The 27,686-nt window shown below is 37.0% G+C and overlaps 1 protein-coding gene across 2 annotated transcripts; it reads left to right on the top strand.

The window, feature by feature from the left end:
• Positions 1-843: 843 nt before the first annotated feature.
• LOC311295127 (uncharacterized protein) lies at positions 844-27,686 on the top strand. Of its 2 annotated transcripts, XM_084416344.1 has the most exons (6): positions 864-1,261; positions 14,214-14,339; positions 21,708-22,037; positions 22,250-22,591; positions 22,825-22,949; positions 23,311-27,686. In XM_084416344.1, the coding sequence occupies exons 3-6, from the start codon at positions 21,743-21,745 to the stop codon at positions 23,311-23,313; spliced, it is 765 nt and encodes a 254-aa protein (XP_084272470.1). In that variant the 5' UTR covers positions 864-1,261; positions 14,214-14,339; positions 21,708-21,742; the 3' UTR covers positions 23,314-27,686. The 2 variants fall into 2 exon arrangements, with proteins under 2 accessions (XP_084272469.1, XP_084272470.1); XM_084416343.1 differs by lacking the exon at positions 14,214-14,339 and having other exon boundaries at positions 844-1,261.

Raw genomic sequence — 27,686 nt, 5'->3', positions numbered from 1 at the left:
GCAATAATAAAAAGACATGAGCAGACATTTGTCCATTACCTGTGTATAATACATAGACGGTATAATATAAAATATGTATCTTTCTCTGTCTGAATTTACTTGTGCAGAGTCACTCACACACACAGTTAATTAATTATTCATTAATTGTTTAGATAGTGACAGTATGAACAACAACAGTGACACTGTGTTGAGTGCAGTGATTATTGTGGAGGGAGTGTAGTAAACTGCAACAGATTAGTCTGGAAGGAAGGATTACAATAGATTTTTATTGAGAAACAGAATTATTTCAAGTGTGTTGGGGTTTAGACGATTCCTCTTCTCAGACAAAATCTCTCCAGTATTTCTTGGAAAAGATCCAAGGAACAGAGGATGCAGGGGAACATAAAAATGGCAGTGCCAGCTGGTATAAATGAGGACACTGATGCTTCTGCTGAGGCCAGACAGGGGAGGATCTCCTCTTTCTTGCTGGCTCCATTACCAGGAAAAAGGAAAAGGTCACAAAAAGCAAACCAATCCAAAAGGGCAATCCAAATCAAAAAGCAGTCCAGTCCAGATCCAAAAATCCAAAGCAATCCAAATAATCGTATCTAATTCATATAACAAGACTATAGCTACTATAATTAATAACTATAACTATTCTAACCTGATAATGTAATAATATACAGCCCTAACACATATATGACACAATGACAATAGTTATCTGACACTACTACAACTGCTTCTACTACTCCTGCAACACCCACAAGGTGACGTATCCACACAAACCTAGTGACGTATCCACACAAACCACATTAGTCACGTGATTTTCACGTTAACAACACAAGCCTCGAATCACGGGCCACTAGGGCTGTTCGATTCCGGATTTTTTGGAATCGATTCCCAGCCCTACGGGCCACGGCTCATCCGGCTCCTTCATTTTTTCTCGACACAAGCTCCGACGCCTCGGTTCAAATGTCACATCACTAGTTTGAGATTTAGCCTAGATATATATTAATTTACCCAGCACATAAGTCTGTGCAACGTTTAGTGTGCAGTGAGTACGACTGCATGAAATTACTGCCTTTCAGGAAGGACTTCCCTCGACATTTCAGGAGAGGCGAGGCGCGGCGTAACCGCCTAGTAGGCTAACGTTACTTTCTCTTTGACGTAGATCTCTTTTAACGGCATATCTGACCGCAACTGCATTGCTTTTTGGGGAAAGTGGTGAAGATGAAGCTTCCCTTTGGTTTGCTCGTATTGCTCTTGTGTTTAATCGTCCACGGTAAGACATTTTGGATTATATAACGTTACCTAGCTAGATTTTGAAAACGAAAGTAGGCCTATAGGCTAGGCTATTAATTGTTTTCTCTTTGCTTTAATATTAGACAGAAAAACATTTATCATTTGTATTTTGCAGTGTGGTTCACTTGACATTGTTAAATTTAAGCAGTAGGCTAGTTGCAGTGTCCAAAAGCAAAAGTGACGCACGTATAGGCCTATTTATGTTTTGTATCAGCTCTAATATTATATACGAGTAATACGACAGAAATGCATTTATCGATTGTATTTTGCTGTGTGTTTTTTCCCCTGACCATGATAACAAATATTTGTCACAATCGCTTTTTGTCCACAAAAAAGAACGACGTCATAGCAGCCTAATCAGTGAGGCGTGATTGAAAAATAATTAAAATATATGGAAAAGGTCTCTAATGCTCAGGTGGTCGAATGATTTGGTATAAAACCGTAATCTTAAAAAATAATAGTAGATGATTACAGGCCTAGTATTTTACATGCATTTATCAAATGTACCTTGAATACAATGTTAGATGCTGTGCATAAAGGCCTAATGCTAAATGCATAAAAATGTAAACGTAGGGTGAACATATAGGCTATGTCCTCTTTTTGGACCTAAAAAATGCGCCCGGCCTGGATTTCTAGATCGCTTAAAATGTCAGGTTTTCGGCTTTTGCTTTGTACAGTCGCCATTATTATTTTTTGCTTTAGGTCCCGCCTTCTCGCACGCCACCATTGGTCGGTCGGTCGGTCATGTACGTAACGCAAACCTTGGTCAAACTGCGTCTGTCATTACCCTCAGCACCGCAGCAAAAGTCAAGAGGAGACACCCCTCGCTGCAGCCTGTAACACGATGACGTAGCTGGATCAGATCCAATACGTACTGAATGGTGGTGTGTTTTGCGACGTCAGAGACGCATGCGTAGTACCGATCTCTGGGTTATAATGCACATGTGCTGGTCTTAAGTGACATGCTCAATATTGTATTGAAATTATGTTCTAACCTGTGTAGTAGTGCTGATAAATAGTAATAAGTAATTATTGATGAATAAATAATTATTTTAATAATTGTGATGCTTAAGTTATCCTAGTTTATCTCTATATACATGCAAAATAGTTAATTTTACAACATTTTAAATCACATGATTTTAAATCTAAATTTGATGGATTAATAGCATGTCGTCATGGCAAGTTTTTTTTTTTTTTTTTTTTTGCGTGTATAGAGAACATTTTTAAATTAAGCCATTTTATTTCATTCAGGTCATATTTGCTAGTGGAAGCAAAAATGAGTCAAGTAATTTTTTCCGTAATTTTAATCTTAAAGGTACAATACAATAAGATCTGTAAACAACTTAAAATACCAGTACACATTCAAGGGAAAGTGCAAATATAATAACAGTATCAAGAAAATAAATCTTGTCAGATATCAAAAATAAAAAAAAAGTGCTTAATGATATTTTGTCTGGTAAGAGTTCCTTCTTTAATGGCTTCTTTAATGGCTCATTTTTCCACAGTGATATGTACATAAGGTTCCTCTTAATTTGCTGTTCAGTGTATGCAAGACATGTACGTACATAAATAATAATAAATAAAAAAACTCAATTTAATTTTAATATACAAACTGATCACAGCAATCAGATCAAGCAGTTGTCGCTCAAGTGACCATTTATATTTAACTTTATAAATAGTTGTCCTCTGGGCTATAGTGATTGCCGTCACATATGAAGCAGTCTGCTGCGCAGTAACCTTCAAAGTCTTAAGTCGAGTAAAATGCACAAAGTATTCCTTTCCATCTCCAATATAGCCTGGCGGGACGTCTCTAAATAAGTCCCCACAACAAATGCCACTGGTCAGTTTATATGGCACTCGATACATCTCCTTGTAGCCACTGGAGAATGCACTCCAGTTGACAACAGCAAGCAATCACAATCTACTAGTGCGCATACATATATGATGTCACCAAAACACACCACCGCGTATGCGCGTAACAGCGTCCAGTACGTGTTGGATCTGATCGAGCGACATCATCGTGCTGCAGGCTGCAGCGAGGACCTCTTGAAAAAAAAGCCCAAATGTAAATTCACAGATGATTTACAGAGAAAATTATGGGATCAATATCCCGTCAAAAGTATTGTGTTCACGGATCAAAAAATAAGCGTGAATCAAAAATTTTTAAATGCATGTAAAAATATATTGCACAAACGGAGAAAAAAAAGTAAAGCAAAATGATCAGAATGGCAAACAACGTGGTCACGGATCAAAATATAATAAGCTTGAATAAAAAAATAACAAGCATGAATAAAAACTTTGTACATTAAAAATTATATTGCACAAAAGTTACAGTTATGTTCATGTTTTTGAAAAAAAAAAAAGTTTTCCTTGGTATTATTATAATTTTAATGTGCACACATGTTTGTTAACATTAATATGAGTTCCCCTAGCCTGTATATGGTCCCAAAGTTTTCTAGAAATTGTAATCGGTGTAAATCGAGCTTTTGCTATTTTTCTCTGCCTTTGAGAAAATGGAAGCTCAACCGGGCTGATCTTGAATCTCCTCCTTATGATGTCATAAGGAGAAATGTTACCTCCCCTTTCTCTGCTTTTCACCGCCCAGAGAATATTTCTCGCCCATGAGAAAATGAGCTAGGAAGTAGGAACGCGCGCGTGCGATTTTAGTTTGTCCACGAGAGATATCATGGCTTTTGAGCGAGCGAAGCATAATAATTGCTCAATAATTGGATGTACAAATGAACACCGAAGGGTACACACAGCTACACACCTCGGACAAGTAAGTCAACAAATGATATAAGTGTGTTGCTTTACTGTTTATGTTACACGTAGAATGTGTCTGTCACATTAGCTATGCAGTTACGTGCGCTAATGTAAAGGTAGACAGCATACCTTAGGCTACGTTCACACTGCAGGGCTTAATGCTCAATTCCGATTTTTTGACAAAATTCGATTTTTTTGCAAGGCCGTTCACATTTCCAATTAAATGCGACCTTTTGTGATCTCCTGTGTGAACGTGAAATGACCCAGAAGTGACCCGCATGCGCAGAAGAGTACTCAACGGTCAACGACGTCACTTGTTGTTTGCGGAAGTAGGCAAGTAGCTAAACTTTAACTGTGATTCTCTCTCACACACACACACACGAGCGCGCGCAGCGACCGTTACACAAGAGCCAGACAGCAGCCGCTGACCTATCTAATATCAGATTCAGCACAAATAAGTTAACATAACGTATTTACAATGGCCGTGGGCTTTTTTTTGCTTTTTTTATTATTAACGGGCTCGTCGAGGTCGACCCGTTCGGCAGATTTACCTCAGCTCGACGAATATGCAGTCCGTTTTCAAACCGACGACTACTTCAACGCAGAATTATGACGTTTTCCGCGTATCAATGACGTGCGGGTCGGATACATGCGACCTGGCCGTTCAGACTGAAGTCGCATTTCAAAAGATCGGATATGTATCGGATTTGGGACCACATACCCAAGTGGCCTGGGTCGCATTTGAAAAGATCGGATCTGTGTCGTTCAGACTGTCATGAAAAGATCAGATACAGGTCGCATAGGGGCAAAAAAATCGGAATTGGGTCGTTTCAGCCTGCAGTGTGAACGTAGCCTTAAGGGCCTTACACACCGGGACGAATATCGGCGCCCGTTATTCGCCAGCGTTTTTCAACGCGTTTTTTGTGTTCACACCCAAGCGATTTTCGCTGACGATGAGCCGAGTGAACATGCAAATTCATTCCCTGACATTAGATGGCGCGATTGTCAAACGTTCGTGGGAAAAAGTTACAAGCCTATATACATGAAAGACAATTAAGTAAAATGAAACTCACCATCAAGGCCCATTTGCTCTGCAATACCACTCCATAACAGTTCTCTTTTATCAAGATTTTTGTAGTCGCGTTTGTCATATAGTTCTTTATGTTCCGACACCAACGAGGCCAGCAGCTCTACATTCATCTTGCCTTGCATCTTCCTCGTCTTATTTCTTCCCAGCAGTGAAGACGCTATCTTCTTCGCCTGTATGTGTGCTCGGCAAGACCGTTTTGTGTTTGAGCGCCCCCAAGTTGTGTTTTACTGTAACTTCAGAAGCTCCAGACACGTGAGCAAAAGCGCCAATCTCATTGGTCGGATAGTTTTTGACGCGGCGCGTCAAACCAAAAAAACGAACCCGAGGCGTTTTTTTAAAAATGACGCTTTTACGCGTGGCGTTTTTCGCGTCGGTGTGCACACTCACATTGGCGCCCTTTGTTTAGTCACGAGGCGTTAAACGTCGGCGAATATCGCGCGCGAAATTCGTCCCGGTGTGAACAGGCCTTTAGATGCAGATACAGTACTAAGGACCACTAAGGCCTATATTAAAGCCTTCAAAAAAGTAGCATGTCATGGGACCTTTAATATTACTTTCTCATGATGCTAAGGCAGCTGTAAGTGAAACACCCTGCAGTTTTGAAACACTACATTTCTTTGCAAAAATAAGTTTGAAAAATGGCCATTGTACCTGTCTGAAGATTCAGGTCTTTGACCTGTCCACTACTACGCACAGCCTACTTAAAAATAATAATACTAATAATAATAAATAAATAAATAAATAAATATATATATATATATATATATATATATATATATATAATATTATTATTTATTATTATTAAAGTTCCATTACAGACAAGGCTACTGTGCAAAAAGTACAAGACAAATACAAGGCATTTGTGGTACAGTTCAGAGTATGTAAAACAAAGAATAACAAGTAAAATTTAAAATGAACGTATGTAAAAAAAAAAAAATGTACAGCCTACCTGGCGATCCGTTACCTTTAAATACGCCATCAAATATTTTCTTAATTGTTGTTGTTAAATGATCATATAGGTAACCTGGTAAATTAATTCTAAGACTGAATGTACCATTTCTGCATTGAATGCCAGATTTGACCAAAGGTTGAATGAAAATGATAGTGTTAGAGGAGATAGTTACAGAAACCAGGTGGATTTGATAGGCTATGCAGTGATTTATTACATACTTATTTACATAGCTACATAATTGCATATTACTTCAGAATTAATGTTTTAAATATAGCTTCAATTTTGAATACAGCAACATGTTTATTAAAAATTATTTAAAAGATTAGGGATCGTTTCTGGAGTGCTGCTGTCCTGCAGAGTTTAGCTCAACTCCGATAAAAACCTCACCTGTCTGTTATATTAATTAATTATCTTAAAGGGGTCATATAATGCCATTTTTGTACAAGCTAATATGATTCTTTAGGGTCTAAATTAAAAGTTTGTAATATACTTTAATTAAAAATTCTCATTAGTATTGTAAGAAAACACTAATTTTACCTGGTCAAAAACAGCTCTGTTTTCAGCACGCCGTTTCAGTGCATGTGTCTTTAAATGATAATGAGCTTTGCTCACCCCGCCCCTCTGTTCTGTGTGTACACCGTTTGTAACACAATAACCACGCGTTGTTCATTATAAACGTGGGATTATGAATTATATTGAGAACGTCGTACATAGAAAACATGCTGTAATGTACCCTGAGTGTAAACCTTAGATGCATTCATCGTGAAGCCTGCAGCAAGGTTTGCAAATTTCGCAAAGATTAATATAAATACTAATATAAAGGTTAATAAAACATTACACTCACATCTTCTGGAGGTTCAGCAGTAACACGTTGGTACCGATCCGTTTTTTCTCGTTTGTAAAGCTGTCTGGTGTGAAATGATTTGCGTAAACATGAAAGCATGGAGGATCGTGGGGAATCCCCGTGAGGGAATCCCCGCGTCAATCCTTTGGGCATATCGCTTCAAAAACAAAACTCAGCCACTGCTTCTTCAACGGCTCGGATTTAGGAACATCCAAATGACTGCTGTTTTCCTTACTACATTTAAGAACAGAACACCACAATCGTGTAGACGCCATTCTACTCCAGCATATCAACAATGGCGGACTACTATGACGACGGCTGTCACAGCTTGCTCAGGGCGGGTCTTGTGTTGAAACACGGCTGTCAATCACAATAGCGGGAGGGGCGTACGATCTTATGACGTCACAATATCGAACGGCTTGATTTCATAGATGGTCAAACATATAAGGAGATTAAAACAAAACCACTGGATGGATTTTAATCATGATAGGATGGTTGTGTACAGGCACTGCCAACAGACATTTCAGTGCAATCAACTTGTAAAAGTGCATGTACCATTATATGACCCCTTTAAAGATAATGATTAGCTGGTTCAGGTGTGTTTGATTAGGGTTGGAGGAGCTAAACTCTGCACACAGGACCGACATTAGCTATGTTCCAGTCCAAAATCGCCATGCCCTTCACTCGCTAACTTCCCTCCGTCTCGTTCACTTGGATGTACAGCATTGCTTACGTTGCACGAGTGCCCACTACTGGCGGAACCTTTGCAATGGGCTGAATTGGAATGTGCTAAGCCATTGATCACTTAGAATCAGCTATGGAGTTGATTTATTATTAAATTTTTTCCCTTACGAAATTGTTTAATGCAGCATTCTATATGTATATAGGTGTGTTTGAGTTCTTTACATTTAAAAAAAAAAAATTTAGTTGTTTGTGGTTGGGTAAATTAAACACAATATGCGTTGACTTCACAATTGTGTTGCTTTGTGGGATATGGAGCTGCCTGAAGTATACGAAGTAGACTCGCTCCCTCTGTCAAAATCGAGGGAACGAGGGTCTGTCCATGTAAACTTTCCTCATCCACTTCACGAAGTGGAACGCACTTCAAAATGGTGGCGGGGATTCCCCCAAGGGGAAGTGCTTAGGGAAGTTCGCAAGTGCGTGTCTAAAAGTGGACTGGTACGCAGCCATTGCCCTTCCATGTTAAAGGTATAGCGGAGGATCTTTCCAAATTTTAGATAAGACCCGCCCTCTCCACTTTTTGAAAAGTTTGATTGATTCACCAGAATGATTGACAATTAGGAGGACCAATAGTTTAGACTACCCACCAGGAAGTAAAACATCCTCCGCTATACCTTTAAGGATTAAATATGAAAGTAGGGATGGGACGGTATGAAAATTTAATATCACGATAATAGTGACCAAAATTATCGCGATTATCAATATTATCACGGTTTTGTTAAAACGAGATGAAAGTGTTCAAAAAGAGTTGATGCTCACACTGAAGACATTTCAACAAGTTTTATATTTGAAAATCAACAAACAAAAAATAAAACAAGCAGCTCTATGCACTTTTTAAAGCATTTCCTTCCTTATAATGACGGTCGTCAATAGCAACGCATTATAAGACCGCGCACATGCATTGTAACGGCCACCTAGTGTTAAGTAGTGTTCATGACATGAATGTGGATGTGCCTTTAAGATAACTTCTTCTATGGCGTACGTAATTGTATGCATGCTGTTTTTATGTGAGCGCGCACGCACAGTGAGAGTGAGATTGATCACGCAAAGAGGAAGATGACCGCTCTACTGCTGACCGTTGTTTTATTATAATGTGTTTACTTTGATTTGTAGCATGTTTTAGAGTTTTCTTTTCCTTTTTAACATTCGCTCTTCGACATGTATGTGAAGAGTGTGCTTAACTGAGAGAAAACATCTATAAAAGTCTCGTGGAACTACCAGTTCATTTGCACTGTCTTGTCTTGTATTCTTCATCTGGGCAGACTTCAAACTCTCTGACAGACGTTACACCGTGTATCACAATGGACGCGCTCGCTCGTTTCATTCAAATACATCTTGCCGTCTTGTGTCTCCGTTTTTAATTGTATTGAAAATTAATAAATCAGAGTTGATTTATTGTTTACAGAGTTTGATAATATTGTTGTGATCATCTTGTCTGAACGATTGTTTTGTACGCTGTACATGATTTATAAAAAGGTAAGAAAACATTAATCCCAATTCAATGTCCCCGTAATTAGCCTATGTGGTAAAAAAAAAATAAAAAAATAAATCGGTGTAATAAGTGTATAATGAATATAAATTAGTATCCCTTAAATGTCACTCTATAGTCTTGTTTGAACTTGTTCGTTCGTTCGTCTTTGGCTAAGCCACTTGCTGCGAACTTTTCTTTGCGGAAGCCTCACGTTTATTGAAATAAAATAGTTCAACTTAAAACAACATTTCATGCCCAATTATTTCCCAGACGTAGTTTTGGTATTGAGGTCAAAGTTAACTTGCCTTCCCAGATAGCAGACCAACATTGAATCTACATTGAATCAATGTTAATGCATTAACCAAAAGATCATTGAATCAATGTTGAAATTTAACATTGATTTTTCATCAGGTTTGCACCCTGAAATAATGTTATTTCAACGATGAAAAATCAATCAATATGGTCATAAAATCAATATTATTTCAACCATAATTAAATCACTTATTTAACATTGAATCAACATAGAAACAATATAAAATCAATCTTGCTTTATGTACAGCAAGACTCTATGCTAGTTTATCATGCTTGTACTGTGCTTGAATTTTAAAATGACTCCTTTCAGACAGAGACCATGTAGGGTTGCAATTAAATGTTTTTTAATCAAAATGTCATTCAAAGTAAACTACATCCTTCAGTTTACAAGCAAATGTATTCATTTATGCCCCCAAAACTGAACAGGAAATATCACATATAGAAAAAAATGGCATTTCGTGGTGACAAAGACAAATACAGCGCAGTACTACGGTAAGAAAGAATGAAACATAGCAGAGCTATGCAGAAAACAGTGATGTCATCATCCAGCTCAGTTCAGTTCTCATATAATGGTGTCAATGCAGGCAGAATAATATTATTAAGAAGTGTCCCCAACTAAGCAAGCCAGAGGCGACAGCGGCAAGAACCCAAACTCCATCAGTGACAGAATGGAGAAAGAAAAACAGGCTCAGTCGAGGGGCCAGTTCTCCTCTGATCAAACAACGAACATGGTGTGTGTTAGGATTCCAGGCCGCTTCACAAGTCAGATTGTGGATTGATATCATTCAGAGTATTTTATTCAGCTCCTTTTGCTTGAAGATTGGAAAAGATTACATCAAGGTAAAAGAGTAACAAAACTCGAGAGCATGTAGATGTGAATTTGAAAACTTGTACAATAGATATTTGTACTTGTACAATAAAATTTACACTCACAGCTCCAATGTGAAAACCTCCAATGTGAAAACCTCAATTAGGTATTTGCAACTTCTCAAATCTGCCATTGCACTTTTTTAATTGCCCCGCCTTTTCTCTCACCACCACTAAGTGTGCACGTGCACAAGTTATAGTTAGGCATCTAATATATTGCGAAAATAGTTGCAAAGTCAATGTGTGAAGATTTGAAATAGCAATGGAAGATTTGAGAAGTTGCAATTGCCTAATTGAGGTTGTACTGCGAATGTGAATGAAAGAATACAGGTTTGTGACTATTGTCTTTGAGTGAAAACAACAACATTCAACAGATTTTCAAGTACAAATATTTATTGTACAATTCACAAACTCACATTTACATGCTCTGGAGTGTTGCTACTCTTTTACCTTCATAAGATCATGCCGGCATTTGGTGGGGGGGAGTTGAAGCTGGCCGTTGGGTCTGTGCGGAGGACTGGTCTGGTTCTCGTGGATCTGATCCGATGACTGTGCCGAGGACTGTTGTGTCAAAGGGGACTTCACGGTGTTTGTGTCTAGGTCTCGTCTAGTTGTGATGTTCTTGTCTGGCATTCAGGGCTGTTGTGGTCATCTGAGGGTCCAGGTCCACCATCTGGTCTGGATATGGACTAGATCCAGCTGAATACAGTAACCTTGGTATAAGACTGAGACAGAGAGACTAACATCAGCATAGATGCCATTCTTCTTACGATGTAACAAGTACATTCGGTGTTATGGGAAGTGTTTCCGGTTCTGGTTGACCGAATTTATGCAGCCTAACAATCCTTTAACAGATGTGAATTTTTTTAAATGTGAGAGTGTGTTATGTTTATGCTAGGTTAAAGAGGTGTGTGTTTTTAAATAGATTTAAACTTATCTTGTGTCTGCCCCTCGATCTGCTGCCAGTCCATGATCCTTCGATCTCCATCTCAGCTGCATTAGCTGTGAGGGTTTCTCTGAACTGCATCTTTTAAATAAGGAATAGATATTGTGAGGACAATAGTAAATCTTTAGCATTAGTTTAAGCACATAGGTTTAACAAATGTTGTTGCCAGAGTTTACACAGCAGTTTAAAATATCGGTAACACTTCACAATAAGGTCTCAATAAATGCTTAAGTATTGTGCATTCTTAGTCAATCTTAACTAATGTAACGTTAGTTAAACTTATATTAACGAATGAAACCTTATTGTAGTGTTACCAAAATATCTGTAAAGTGTTGGTGTCAGATTCCAAACAGTGCGTTCAGATATCCCCTCTGCAGTAAAATGTTAAGAACTACCATTTGATAACATTACACAGTGATATATACGCTTTAAATGTTTCTTTAACTCTAAAATGCACCTGCTCTAAAGCAGATTATTAACTCACGCTACGTTCAAGAACACAGACGTGCCAAAAACAATGAATTGCAGCTTCTCTTATGTAACTTAAGTTATCTATAACGCTTTTCCGTATCGGAGTTCCCCACAGGAGTGTTAAAACTAAATAAATCTTATTTTTTTATTTCAGATTGTAGCCTACACGTTGTCTCCGCGGGTGTAGTAAGTTGCACTGTGGTCAGTGTAGTTCGATTCACAAATAAATGACTCTTTTGAGAGGTTAGTGAATCTAATCAGAAAGAGTCGCCTGGCGCCGAAAGCGTATCCGACTCCTATGATTCGACTCCTATGAACTAGGCTAATCACTCGTTGGAAAAGACGAATTGACTGACTAAATTTGAGCACAGGAATATAACTCAATATCATTTCATTAGCCAAAATTGCAGTGCACTGGATACAGCACAGCAGTTTTTCTAATAAAAAAAACTCACATTTATCCTAAAAAGAGACCGTAACGTTAGGCCTTCTCATCAACACTCCGGGACCGAATTCTGACGTATTATCATCGTGAACATCTGATCTAACGTTAGATATAAAACAAAACTATATTTATCTTGACAATTAATACATCAAACAGCACGAGAACAATAAATTAATTAAATTACTTACTCGTTTTTTTCAGATGAATGATTCCTCTCGAAACCGTTGGTCTGCGTCTGCAGGATCTTCCTCAGGATTCAAATTAACCGCCAAAGCTACTGGCCCATTTAGAAAAAACGTTAGTCAGCCAGATGTGTTATGCTCAGTCGGCACGGATTTGGCCCATTATCTGTTCACCGATGCCGACAGTGACGCATTTCAGCCGGAATCGGCCCAACTGTGCTTGCTATCTGGGTCGTCTGTCTGTCTGTTTCGCGCTTCAAAATCTGTTGACTGTTATGCCGCGCTTTGATCTGATTGGCGGTTGGCAACCAATGTTAGGATTGTCTCTAGGCAACCAGTAGAGAAATTTAAGCTGACCAAAAATCAACATTGATTCAATGTTTGTCTTTTCAACACTGAAAAACATTGAATTATCAACATTGATTCAATATTATTTTAACATTGAATTTTCAACATTGTTCCAATATTATTTTAGCATTGATTTTTCAACATTGATCCAATATTATTTAGCATTGAATTTTCAACCTCAACCAAAATGATGATTCTGATGGAATTTCAACATTTAATCAATGTCACCTTGCTATCTGGGGTGCAAACGGTCAACTGAAAGTGAGCACTCCTTGCCACTCACCCCCTCTCTACACAGTGTTCGACAAGACAGGGAGCGCTACCAGGTAAATACCCACTAATACCCATGTGACCAAACACCTGGAAATGTACGCGCAAAATACAAAATAAAAGACACACGTTTTCTGCACTTACAATAGTTATTGGTTTATAATAAAGATGAGGTTATTGGTGTAGAGGTGTGATGCAACAGATTATTGGTGCAGTTAAAATGTGACGCTTTGGCAAGCTTGGAATGGTCTAATTCACAATCACTCCCTCAACAGCTGTATTAGACAATACGTTACCTCTGCATTGCTCACTGGTTTTGTAAGTTAATGACATGGTAGTACAAGTAAACAATGTACCTTAAAATTATATTTCTGTTACACAAATGGTAATCAATAATCATGGTTTTGCTATAATAAACGTATAAGGGAGCATCTATACTTAAACTAAAACATGTTTTTGTCACTTTCTTAATTATATGTACTCCAAACTGCACTTATAGTTACCCCTTCTAAATTAAAAAAAATGTGGTTATAGAAATATTGCATTTTTACAACCAAATTAAGAATTCACTTATTAGTTAATGCCTGTTAGCAAATGACTTTGAAATCAAATAATAGAACAGCAGAATGGAATTTATGTAAACCTTAAGTTAAAGAACCAATATGGTGAAACTCGAAAAATTAGAATATCGTGCAAAAGTTCATTTATTTCAGTAATTCAACTAAAAGCTGATACTAATATATAATATAGTCTCATTACATGCAAAGTGAGATATTTCAAGCCTTTATGTGTTATAAATTTGATGATTATGGCTTACAGCTATGTTGAATTACTGAAATAAATGAACTTTTGCACAATATTCTAATACATAAAAACCAGTTAATCTCTCGCTTCCCCTTCTGTACAGGTTTTATGAGTTTAACATATCAGAATATAACATCAGAATATCATCATAGTTCAAAATATCTTGGTCACAAATTAATATTTTAATTTAATATTTTGTGTTAATACATCAAGTTTACACACATGGGTCTAAAATGACCCATCTATGCAAGCGTGATAACTTTATCTTAAAATAACCAATGTCACAGTTGTTCAGAGCAACACATTCACTATACTACTTAAAATCAATAGTATATTCCTGCACAATCGGAGGCTGCAGCTCGTTTATATACTGTCTATGCTGCAGCTTTAAGACCCCGGTAACATGACCCTAGTTTTTTGTGACAGCGCCACCTGCCGAACTGGATGATATAGCAATTTGGGCATGGGCGTGGTGGCTTCTGACGTCACACTTGGATGTGGCCGGGTTGGACGTCCACCGCAGGATGCAGCGAGAGGCTACTCATTAGAACGGTCAGTGCATCACATGATCAACTGCTAAATTCAAATGTTGAATTTAGCCAGAGACAGGCGCGCTCAGAGCTGTCATATCACAACTTTTCAGTGTTTTCAACCACATACTGTTTATTTTAGGTTTCACACATATAAATTCACATAAGTACTAAAAAAACAATACATTTAGAGTTTGTAAAATACACACTGATGTCTATGGAAGAGGTAATAATAATCCTTTCCATTATAATTCGACACGTTTTATTCACATCAGATACACATTGTGTAAGTAACTTTAATGTTAACTTCTCCCAGTTCACCAGCCACTTACTTTTAAGTATTTCGGGAGAAGTGGATGAATTCACGTGTTGTAAATCCAACAGATCCGATTCTCTGAACTGCGTCTGCGGCACAAACTAACATGGCGCCGCCCATCGCGCATACAGCAACTAACGCGATGCGATCGTTATAAAGGTGTTTAAACAACAATACAAAACATTGCATGCATTTGACAATCGGAATATCAGATATTTCATGCCATAGCTAACACATTTGTGAATATTCTGAATAAAAAAGGGAAAAAATGACATAAACGCAGATCATCATTCACTCAGCCAAAGAGTATAGAAGCCCAAGAGGCGAAACTCTGTTGTGTTATGGGTAACAGTCTGTAGATGGCGCTGCGGAGGCGCGTCCGCCATTATGGACTGAAAGCTGCTGAAATCGTTAGCGCCAGTCAATGGCAAAATCCATTTTAGTAGGTGTTTATAGTTCAGATTGCACATCTGTTTTGTACCTGTTTTGTACCTTTGTAATAGGACATTCATAGAATGTTTTTTTCTTGCCATTGAAACATTCACTGTGTGCACTTTCACTGAAGATGTTGAAAAAACAAGTTGTTAATATTTTTGTGATATTCTATGTAAAATATTAACTGTCTTGAGAAATGTTCATTTATAATTAAAAAATATATATATTTTTTTTAAATCATATATATGGTGATGTTCACTAATTTCAAAATCAACATTTGTGAATATTCTGAATAAAAAAGGGAAAAAATGACATAAACGCAGATCATCATTCACTCAGCCAAAGAGTATAGAAGCCCAAGAGGCGAAACTCTGTTGTGTTATGGGTAACAGTCTGTAGATGGCGCTGCGGAGGCGCGTCCGCCATTATGGACTGAAAGCTGCTGAAATCGTTAGCGCCAGTCAATGGCAAAATCCATTTTAGTAGGTGTTTATAGTTCAGATTGCACATCTGTTTTGTACCTGTTTTGTACCTTTGTAATAGGACATTCATAGATTGTTTTTTTCTTGCCATTGAAACGTTCACTGTGTGCACTTTCACTGAAGATGTTGAAAAAACAAGTTGTTAATATTTTTGTGATATTCTATGTAAAATATTAACTGTCTTGAGAAATGTTCATTTATAATTAAAAAATATATATATATTTTTTAAATCATATATATGGTGATGTTCACTAATTTCAAAATCAACATTTGAATATCGTATTACTTATATCTAATTACTGTGTGTCTGCCTATAGCCTAGCCTATATTATTTCATGAATTTCTGTTAGTCATATAACAATTAAATGCATAATAGAACATAAATATTGATAGATTTAAGTTTTGCAGAAATTTTATAATTGTATCTTTGCAAACCGTAAGTGGTAGGCTAATGAAGCCGATTCGGTGGGGGACATACCCTTACTAAAAAAGTACTATAATCTTATAGTATTTTGGGACAAAATATTATAGTAATCTTATAGGAATACTATAGTAATTTGTGACATACTACAGAAGTACGATAAGACTACTATATAAATACTATAGCAGCTTAAAAATATTATAGAGGTATTACAGAACATCACCTCTATTATATCCTAGAGCCGCTATAGTATTTCTATAGTAGTCTTATACTTATATAGTAATATTTTGTCCCAAAATACTATTTTCCTAAGGGTAATTAGGCCATGCATAACCAACACGACATAGACGTATATTTTCTGTCATTTAACGTCATTTGACGTCGGTCATCCTCATTAATGTATTTTAAATTGTTTTCATATTTAGATATGACGGCCAGAAAAAATTAAGTTATGTTAAGTTTTTGTTATGTTAAGTTTTTCAGTGCCATTGACTCCCATTATTTTTCGGCGTTTTCCTTCAGTTTTCAGTCCATAATGGCGGCCGCGCCGTCACGTCATGGGGGCAACTGTTGCTATGGAGCGTTCTATTGAGTTTCGCCTCTTGGGCTTCTATACTCTTTGATTCAGCTCTGTTGCTGCTGCGGTGTGTCACGTGACAAGCAATGACGCGTCACCATGGAGACCATAAAGTGACATTCTAAATAACGGTCGCCTTGAACCCCAAGCAACCCCCCCCCCCCCCCCCCCCAAAGTCCCGCCCCCCTCACAATACAGTTCCCACGTCCCTGAAAATTAGGCTATAGAGAGCCTAAGTCCCTCCCCTTCCGGTCGACCACCATGGGACCTTATTTCGGAAAAATATTGTATGGTAGTCAATGGCGAGAGACAACAAATATTTTGATCTCGTTTGAATTGTGCCCTGATTAACACATATGATGTTTGTCAATTTAAAATATACATTTTAAAGTCAAGAAAGTCGCAGCTTGATGTAAAACTGCTGAGGTATAAGACTGTGAAAATACGTAATTAGAAAGACTACAAACCCAGAAGGCGCACATGTGACCTCATACCTTTTCTCTCAATGAATGAAGCAAAATTTACTGAAGCTAACGTCTGTCATTTTTTCTATAGTCTTACATTATAATCGTAACGTTACGCCGTCATGCCTGAGTGTTTTGAGCCAGAATACACACATACGAGCAACGGATCTTGTGACATACATAGTGCGAGACGAGAGATGTAGTTCATTGAGCGATTTTCACATAAAACTAAACGTTACTCTTCTGTTTTATGACAAACTGCGACTTTCTTGACTTTCATAATTACCTTTTAAATTGACAAACAGCATATGTGTAGTTCAGGGCACAGTTCAGACGGAATAAAAAGATAAGTTATCTCTCGCCATTGACTTCCATACATATTTTTTCCGAACTAAGGTCCCATGAGCCGGAAGCGGAGGGGCGGGACTTAGGCTCTCTATTGAGAATGAGGAGATGTCGTCACGCCACAGCGCCCCCGCCCTCAGAGACCGCGTCATCCTCCCCTTTCCGCCATTTTGGGAGGATACCCGCCAGCACCGTTCATTGTTTGTATTGGTAGTAGAGGAGGTTGTCGCACTATTTTAGAATGCCTGGAAAACACTGCTGTGTAAAAAAACTGCTCCAGTGTCTCACACGATCGTCATGGAAACCGTAGGAACCATGTGTTACAGTTTTTTCAAATTTTAAAATTTAAGTAAAAAAAATAAAATAATTTTTGTTTGGCATTGGTAGTAAGTTTCTCCCTGTAAGGACCCTTCTCTTTTGCCGCATTCTTCTCCATTTCTTCTTAATTTTCTCGTAATTAGGGCCCGAGCACCGATGGTGTGAGGACCCTCTTGGAATTGCTCTGTTTATTTCTATTATAATTCCTCGAGCCGTCTTTCCTGCTCCGTCTCTGTATTGCTCTTGCACTGTTGCCCCTGCAACCGATAGCGTATCCTCCCAAAATGGTGGACGGGCTCAATTCGTCACGTGACAGCAAGCTACCTATGAGTATGTCCTCATTCTCAATATGCAGATCAATAAATGCAACTTGAAAAAAATGTAAATGACTTTGCAATTTATGTTTCTTTTAGGTAGCCTAGCTACTTTAATTTAATCTACATCTGTTGTTATTTGTGATTAGAACTCATGACAACACACTATATGATACACTAATGTTGAGAAGAAGATTCTTACATGTCTTCAGACAGTGCACTGACAGGTCTGTTCATCCAATGAAACCGAATGCCCCGTGTTAACATAGGCGTGGTTTCTGAGCTTGACACTTAAGTATGTTAAACTTCTTTGAAATTGCGTCAAATACGCAGGAATTTACGCTTCAAAAACAAATCGCTTTATTATGCATACCAGTGTGTATACAACTGGTGAAACATACGTTTTTAATAATGGATCCATGAAAAATGGCTGCGACGAATCTGTAGCCGTCTAACATCTGCTGGAAATCCAGGTAAAACTATCTGCGTGCACGCGCGTTCCCCCAGTTAACATGATCCCCAGTTTATCCGTAACACCGGTGTTACGGATAAACTGGGGATCATGTTAACTGGGGACGCGCGCGTGCACGCAGATATTTTTACCTGGATTTCCAGCAGATGTTGAACGGTGACAGATTCGTCACAGCGAATCTTTCACTGAGCAGATTTAAAAGCTTTCCACGTTATTGGAAAATGTTTGTATCATATTAGGACACTGTTGTTTACTCTGTTGCTGCTCCGCTGAATGTTTCAGACGCATTTAAGGGAAGTTTTAATGTGTTTTAATTTCACAACACAGACCACGCCCACATTATTTTGTTACTCGTTTCAATGAAATTGAATATCTGATGACAACTGTAAGTAGATTAAATAAATTATGCTATTGACATTGTATCTTTGCAGTGCATGTGTATTCGCAGATTATTGTTATGATGCCAATTTGTGGCTTAATTTAAATTGAGCAGCAGTACTGCTAAAAGGGATGTCAAGCATTTATTTAGTATTTATTTTAATGTTACTGAGGAATGAGTTAAAACATAAAGCATACAGTAGGCTACACTCCATAAATGTTCCTAAAGAGTGTTGAAATTGAGAAGCCATAGGCTTGCATGTGCATGCATGCAGGACAGCTGTATTTGCCAACAGTGGAAGATCTGACCACACAGTCCCACCTTCCACATTCTGAACATTCAATCTAAAGAAGGGAGAACAAACTATAGACTAAGTTACATGTTAATGAAGAACAGTTACTTGTTTTGCAATGTATATGTATATATTTTTCTTACCCATTGGCCAATTTGGCCTTAATACCTATGCTGCTCTCCATCTAATGTAATCATGTTATATTAGTAAATAAATGTCACAGTTGTATTATCTTTTTAAGAACAATTTAACACACCATCACCCTTCATTGTGAAATTTTCACATCTCCTCTTTATATAATCACGCTCCTTTCTTGAGCAGCGATCGGGATATTGGTTATCCTGCAAAGTTTTTGATTTGTCTAACTTTAATTGCATCCATTTGCTGTGGCAGTATGTGGCCTAACAACAATGTCACTTCATTTATAGACCTTTTAATCTGTTCCTAACGGTTAGCAGACAACAATAATGAAAGCACATGATGTGATGGATAACAAGAGAATATGTTAATGAGATTCATGGTAACAGTCAAATTAAGAGAATTGATATTACATAAAAAGATTGTGTCATATTTCTTTTGTTAAAGAGGTCAGCAAAAAAGTTAACAATAAAGCATTTCCTATTGCTATGCATGTGAGGTGACAAATGATTAAGAGGTTAGTGACAGTAGGCCTATGAGAATATTAGCCTATGAGAATATCAGTATATATTTGTAATAATTCATTATCACTATATCATATATTTTGCTTATTTCAGTAATACAATTTGTGGTTGCCTTTCAGTGATTTTCACAGGACTTTAATCACTAAACACAAAGTGTTTTCTACATGTCCAATACAAGACATTAGATACACAACATTCAAGTTCATGCTCCTACTAAGCATAATGTACATTTACACATTTCTATCCAAACCAACTCACATTGCGTTTCAAAGTACACATTTACATTTATCAGGTCTTACTTTCCCCTGGGAATCGAACCCTTGAACTTGGCATTGTAAGTACCAACGCTCTACTGTTTGAGCTACAGGAAAGCTCAACACTACAATTCAATATTACTATATATTTGCTATATAGAATTGTTCTGAAAGAAGAAGAGTCAAAATTCGTTTTTTTATTTTTTATAAATCTGTTGAAAATGTTACAAGTTCATGAGATAATTAACTTCATGACCCTACGTGTATAAGCATATCTGCTTTATGTCCAGGGAAAAGGATACAGAGGTGTCAGAGCTGGTTGTACAGAAAAGAGATATTAATATAATCAGCAGAGTAAAATAAGCTGATAAGTGTTTTTATATAAAAAATAATAGATCCATTATAAAATTAGGCTATATGCAGATCAATAAATGCAACTTGAATTTTTTTTAAATGACTTTGCAATTTATGTTTCTTTTAGGTAGCCTAGCTACTTTAATATAATCTACATCTGTTGTTATTTGTGATTAAAACTCATGACAACACACTACAGAAAATATGATACACTAATGTTGAGAAGAAGATTCTTACACGTCTTCTGAAGTGCACTGACAAGTCTGTTCATCCAATGAAACCGAATGCCCCATGTTAACATAGGCGTGGTTTCTGAGCTTGACACTATAAAGTACGTTAAACTTATTTGAAATTGCATCAAATACGCAGGAATATACACTTCAAAAACAAATCGCTTTATTATGCATACCAGTGTGTATACAACTGGTGAAACATACGTTTTTAATAATGGATCCATGAAAAATGGCTGCAACGAATCTGTAGCCGTCTAACATCTGCTGGAAATCCAGGTAAAACTATCTGCGTGCACGCGCGTTTCCCCAGTTAACATGATCCCCAGTTGATCCGTAACACCGGCGTTGCACCGATTTATTTGAACTGAACTCGTAGTGATGATGGTAGGATTATTATCGGGTGACAATTAACAAATTATAGAATCAGCCCAAATCAGTTTCAGTGGCGTTACAATGGGGACTTTGTAGCTAAAACTTCGTATAAAAACCAAGCACACACAGACATAAGATAAGAAAATACAGGAGTGTCACTGTCACAAAACCAACAACAAACTAGACCGAAGTGACAGAAACCTGACAAACTGTTATGATACTGTTAGTAAATATTATTTTACATCAGTGCATCAAAGGTAGCTTGAATGTAATGTGAGTGAGCTTCTGCCAAATGAATAAAAGGTAATGTAGCCTAAATATGTTATTTACGGGGAGAACTAAACATATTTTGAAGAAAGGGTCTGGATTATGAGTCTTGATGCTGTGGAAAATAGCATAATTTTCTGAAATATTTTTTATGGGTACTATTCATCTATGTAATACATTATGAGTCTATGAAAATGTTTGATTATGAAAATGTGTATTGGGTGTGTGTAGATCATCCATGAGACTCATATGTTTGTCTGATGAGTGAACGTTTAAATCAAAACTTCTTCTGCTGTTTGTTTCCATGTGTTACATTATGAATCCAGACATTATGAATCCAGACATATTTCTCTGCTCAAATCTGTATGATCTGTTAGAAAATAACAGTTGCAAAGTTTTTTTTTTTTTGTTATGTTAACTGTTTCTTCTCCAGGTGCCTCTGGTGTTGGTTCAGATGAAGTGTCAGTGATGGAGGGAGATTCAGTCACTCTAAACACTGGTGTTAATACAACTCGACAAGACGATTTTAGATGGTATTATAATGACATTCGCATCGCTCAGATCAATGGAGATATTAATAAGAGCTGTACAGATGTTAAGTGTAATGAAGGTACTGAGAGATTCAGAGACAGACTGAAGCTGGATCATCAGACTGGATCTCTGACCATCATGAACATCACAATCACAGATGCTGGAGAATATACACTGAATATTATCAGCAACAGCAGGAACAGTGGAAAGATCTTCAATGTTAATGTCCAAGGTGATTCATTTAATAACATTTAAATGCAGTTTATATATTTTTAAAGCACATTGTTAATGTGTGTTTGTAGGCACAAACAAAAATGATTATTTTCAGCTCAAAGTCAAGAAAGGGCTTATCCAAAGTCATGTTCACTGCAGTTCTCTCATGTTGTGTAGTTTTAGTTTGTTTTCAGCAAAAGATCCTCCAGCATCTGTTGGTTTGTGTTTCAGGTGTTTCTGCTGCTGAACGAGATGAAGTGAAGAGAAACAAGGGAGAATCTGTTACTTTTGATCCTGCTGTAGCAAGAAAACCAAATGATGTGATGAAGTGGTATTTTAATGAGATTCTCATCACTGAAATCACTGGAGATCTCAGTGAGATCTGTACAGATGTTAAGAGTAATGAAGATACTGAGAGATTCAGAGACAGACTGAAGCTGGATCATCAGACTGGATCTCTGACCATCACAAACACCAGAAACACAGACTCTGGAGAATATAAACTACTGATCATCATCAACAACAGCAGCTTCAGCATCACTAGAGTGAAGATATTCAATCTTTCTGTCATTGGTGAGTGTATAATTTAATCATTCAATGCATTTTCCTTTGAGGAATTAAAAAACAGTTCAATATATTTTTAAATCAACTCAGTAAATGTAAAACTGACTTTTTTGAGCTGATGTTTCCTGTTGATACAGCTGATGATCAATATAGAAGGGTCTAAAATAAAAAAATAAAATAAAAAATAAGTACTGGTTGTATTATCATTCACAACAATGTCTGTTTCTCTTTATCTGTTCCAGGATCAGGTCTGTCTTCAGGAGCTGTAGCAGGAATAGTTGTTGGTGTTCTGCTGGTGTTTGCAGGAGTAACTGCTGCTGTGTTTTACTGTCGTCCCCGCAGTCCCCATGAACCAGTACCACAGAGAGTAAGTATTACATACAGCTGATTTAACAAGATAGATGAGATTTACTGTGCAAAAACAAAGTTTTTTTTTTTTATTCTGGATTTAATATAAATGTAAATAAAATGTAACAAATGTAAAAGTGAAATGTTATCTTTTTTGCTCTTTACTTTTATTTTTAACAGTACAGAAGCAGATATTCACTGGTTAAAAAGTCAAAACAATCAAAAACACCAATAACTCCCAAATATACATTTTGTTCAATTCTTGTTTGAAGTTTTGAGTTTATTTAATTTAAGACTGCTGCACTTGGATCATGTTTGCTCCTCTGCTTTAACCAAACGTAACAGTAACCTTCTGTGAATCTGTGTTTTTTTTTTTTCAGTAGGATGATGCTGACAGTAACCCATCACCTAATCCTGATGTGGTCCAGGATGATGATGCTGATAACCCACCACCTTATCCCAATGACATTCCTTTGGAGGACATCCTTAAATCAGACTCATGCCGAGGCTCCCAATAAAACAATGGACACTGAAGAGAATCAGGAAATGATGGAGAGACGAGGATCAGCTGAAACTCTCATCGCTCACAGAGTAATTGCGTCACAATTCCAAGATTTCAGCAGTCGGCACCAATAACAGTAAACAATTTACCTGTTACATACCAATTTAACCAATTTCACGAGTTCACACTTACATATAATTAGATAGAGTAAAGCTTTATGTGTATTTGGCGTGCTGTCCGGGTGAGAGGCTCAGAGCTCGGGATTTGGCCCATAACCAGAGTACTCCTGTGGTAGAAATAGTTAGAATTAGAAGTTTGGAGAAGGGAGGGTGGAGGGATGCTGATAAACTGTCAATGATATATATATATACACCTCTTATTGTTGATTAACTGTTAATGATCCACACTTGTGTTAATTATCTGAAAATGCTCCTCCCGAACTTTATTAAATGTCATAAATGTTAAATGATATATGAACACATTTAGCCTTAAACCGTATATGAACGATAAAGTAAGAAACAGAGCAGTAGATCAGCCAGTGCTTGATTTATCTCAGTGTATTTAAAAAAAAAGCTGTTACAGTAATCCAGACAGAAACTGTGAGTGTTTATCTCGGTTTCTTAACATCTCCACTATAATGCTGATCTGGTTTGACATCTGGAGTTATTTTGTCCCGTCTGTTTACATCCTCTTATAACTGATAGAACTGTTTTTTACAATTACCTCAACAAGATGGGCATTATGACCAAGATTTTCCTCCTCAACAACAGGACAGTCTGCACTACTGATACTGTAGGTGATTTACTGGTATTGTTGCTGTTACTGGAAATGTCTGGTATTCTTATGTTGCTAATATTTATAGTTTAAACTGGTACATTAACCCTTACTTATCTACCTTCATCAGAAAACACTTTCCAGCAGCTAGACTAAAACTAAAACCAGCTTTAAGACGCTTGAAATATCATTTATTTATTTTAAAGTTGGTGAAACACTCAGGTATTTATTCTGTGTCTTTAACTGGACTCATATATGATACAGGCTGTAAACCTGAGAAGTGTTACAGCATAATAACACACAGTTGTGTTTATACTTGATACAACAATGCACTTACACTTGTAAATCTTCATTCATTAGGTATATAGATATGTATCTTCATGGTTGAAATGTGCAAAAAATGAAGTTCACCTGAATTTGTGAACAAACATCTGTGACATTTTATGAGGTGCTGATTCATTCTTTCATTTCATCATATTGAACTGTGATTGTCAAGTGTGATATTTTTTTTTTAACTCATGGAATTATTGTATTTAGCTGATATGTTTATAAGAATATTATGACTGTTTGATGGAGACTTTTGCCTTCACTTTAATACTGTTTAATACCTCTCAAAAGCTTTTATCACAGATCTAATCATAAATCAATAAGAACTGGACATAATTGGTGTAGTTTTACTAACACAAATGTTTTTTTGTTTTTTTTTATTAGCTGTTTTAAAGAGACCAATATTGTGTTTCTTGCATTCTGGGCAGAATATTTCCTTATCTTTACATCAGCCAAGAGAAAAAGTGCCTTGAAGTAAACCCACAAAAACACTGTTTTCTTTTCTGAAACAAGCAAATGAACGTGACACATCTCTGTATGTTTATGTGATAAATATTATTAAAAACATATGATTCATTCATAACACCTGGAATCTATGCGTCTCTAAAATATTTTTGTAAATATCTAAGCTAATATTGAATCATCTAGTTATAGGAATTTATTCACTGATGCACTACTTTCATTGGTTGTTGTTATGTCTTGTGATGTCATGATGGGCGGCTGAGTTGTTTCTGTGTTCTCTCCCTCTCTACTGTTAATTTTTTCTTTGCTCTGCTGCTCTAGATATTGATCACGACACCCAGCCGAAGAAGCACAGCAAGCAGAGGCTTGTGGACGACAGTGTGTGTCTTCCTTTGTTGCATCCTTTTGGAGTCACAGGTCGTAACAAAGCATCAACTGCAAAGTGTCCAATGTGTAAACAATAGGATTTATGAACTAAATTCAGCATAAACTCCAGCACAATCTGCATTTTTTTAAATGCTCAAGACAGACGTCACTACCTGAACTTCATAGCAATCTGAGCACATTGATAACATGGCAATAGTTTTGTCACAATACCAGATTTCAGTAGTCGCTACAAGAATACACATAATAGAGGTGATTGGGTTTACACAAATATCTTGCCAAGATGCGAGTGCTCTTCAATGGACATGTGAATAAATATGCAAAAGAGTGTTTGAAGGCAGCTGTCAATCGAATAACACACAAGTATTGAATGGAGTCTGCACTTAGTTCAAACACTGTAGTTGTTATTACTGGTGTTTTCACAGTTATTGGAAGAGACTGTTGTTGTGTAGCTAATGTAGTCACCAGGTTTTCATTTGTTATTTTGGCGTTAATACTTCTGGTGATGTTTGTCGGGTGAAATGTTACAGCACACAAATGTCTGATGACTTGATAAAACAATGACCAATTTTTTACTGTTTTCATAGTGTTTTTATACATAGTTTTTATATACATAGTGTTTGACTAAACTGCCTAGATTAGTTTTTATTAACTTTTGAAGCGACAGATAGTTGTGTGGGCCGTCAATGGAGGGACAGAAATCTCTCAGATTTCATTTAAAATATCTTCATTCTCAGAGCCGGAGAGTAACGGAGTACATTTACTTGAGTACAGTACTTAAGTACAATTTTGAGGGATCTGTACTTTACTCGAGTATCATTTTTGGGGAGTACTCATGACTTTACTCAAGTACATTTGAGAGGCAAATATTGTACTCTTTACTCCACTACATTTCTATCCATAACTTAGAGTACCCGTTACTACTTCTCCCTCTCAAATGTGATTGGATTGTGCAGGCACCACTGATTGGGACAGCCTATCAGCAATCACCTTCAGCTTTTCGCCAAAGTCAACTCCATGGTCAGATTTAGATAAGAGACGAAACCATGGATGAAGACGCAGCAGGTCCATCCCGGGAGTATTTTTTTTTCCAGGATGGTAGGGGAAGACTCATGAATATTCATTAGGGAAGTCATTCCTGATTGGTCTTAACCCTAGTGACGGGTAGGTTTTGGGCGGGCTTAGGGAGGTCATAAGACCCCCAGTGATGAGTAGGTTTAGGGGTGGGGTTAGTGGTAGGTCATCCGACCAATCAGGGATGACTTCCCTAATGAATATTCATGAGTCTTCCCCTACCATCCTGGGGAACAAATATCGCATCCCGAACCCGTGGCCCCACCTCGCCAGACTATTTCAATTTTCTGAACAAGTTAATGATAGTTTTCGCTTCAAGTGTTTGCTGTGTTTAACAATGTAAGCACTGTGGCAGTAGTGTATGCAATAATATGCAATATTTAGAAAATGTACTCTTGTACTCTTGATACTCAAGTACTTTTAAAAACAAGTACTTTAGTACTTTTACTTAAGTAGACATCTGACTGTAGTACTTTTACTTGTACTTGAGTAAAATTTAGCAAGGGGTATCTGTACTTTTTTTTAAAGTAATGAAGCTTTGTACTCTGTCCGCCTCTGTTCATTCTAAAGATGAACAAAAGTGTTAAAGGCTTTGGAACAACATGAGGTTGAGTAAATTATATCAGTTTCATGTTTGGTTTAATCATCCCTTTATCATACTAACTTGCTGTGGAGCAGGAAATAAAGAAAGAAAATTTCTGTTTGATAGTAAACATACCCATGTTGCATAACCTGCTGTCTGGGCATTTTATCTGGGAATGTCAGCAAAACAAGTCAGACAAAATTAGTCATATAAACAACTTTCAGTTTGCATTTATAAGAACACAATTTTACATTTACACTGACAAAAGCCTTTATTTCCACAGAATCAGGGCTGTGTGATAATTTAAAATGAGGGTCTTTATTTTGCTCTCAGTGTGTGTGTTAGTAAGTGCAAAATTAATTTGTTACAAGGTGTTTTCAAAGATAATGAAACAAAAAGTATGTAGTGTGAGCATGACGCTGTATGAATTTATTCAGGTTTAATTATTTTTAGCTATTGATATTTGAAATCTCTATGGTTTAGGATGAAAGTGTTATTTTATGAGGTTGCTGTAATAAATTTGCATGTAAAATTGTGTCCTGGTCATTTATTCTGAATCACTATTAATATTTAAGAGGTATATATAAGAGCTATATTTAATAGTCAACATGATTTGAATTGCTCTGTTAAATCAGTCTTAAACTTTCAAT

This window comes from Rutilus rutilus (assembly GCF_951802725.1).
Source record: "Rutilus rutilus genome assembly, chromosome: 8".
NCBI lineage: Eukaryota > Metazoa > Chordata > Actinopteri > Cypriniformes > Leuciscidae > Rutilus > Rutilus rutilus.
This window is presented reverse-complemented; position numbering and strand designations above follow the sequence as displayed.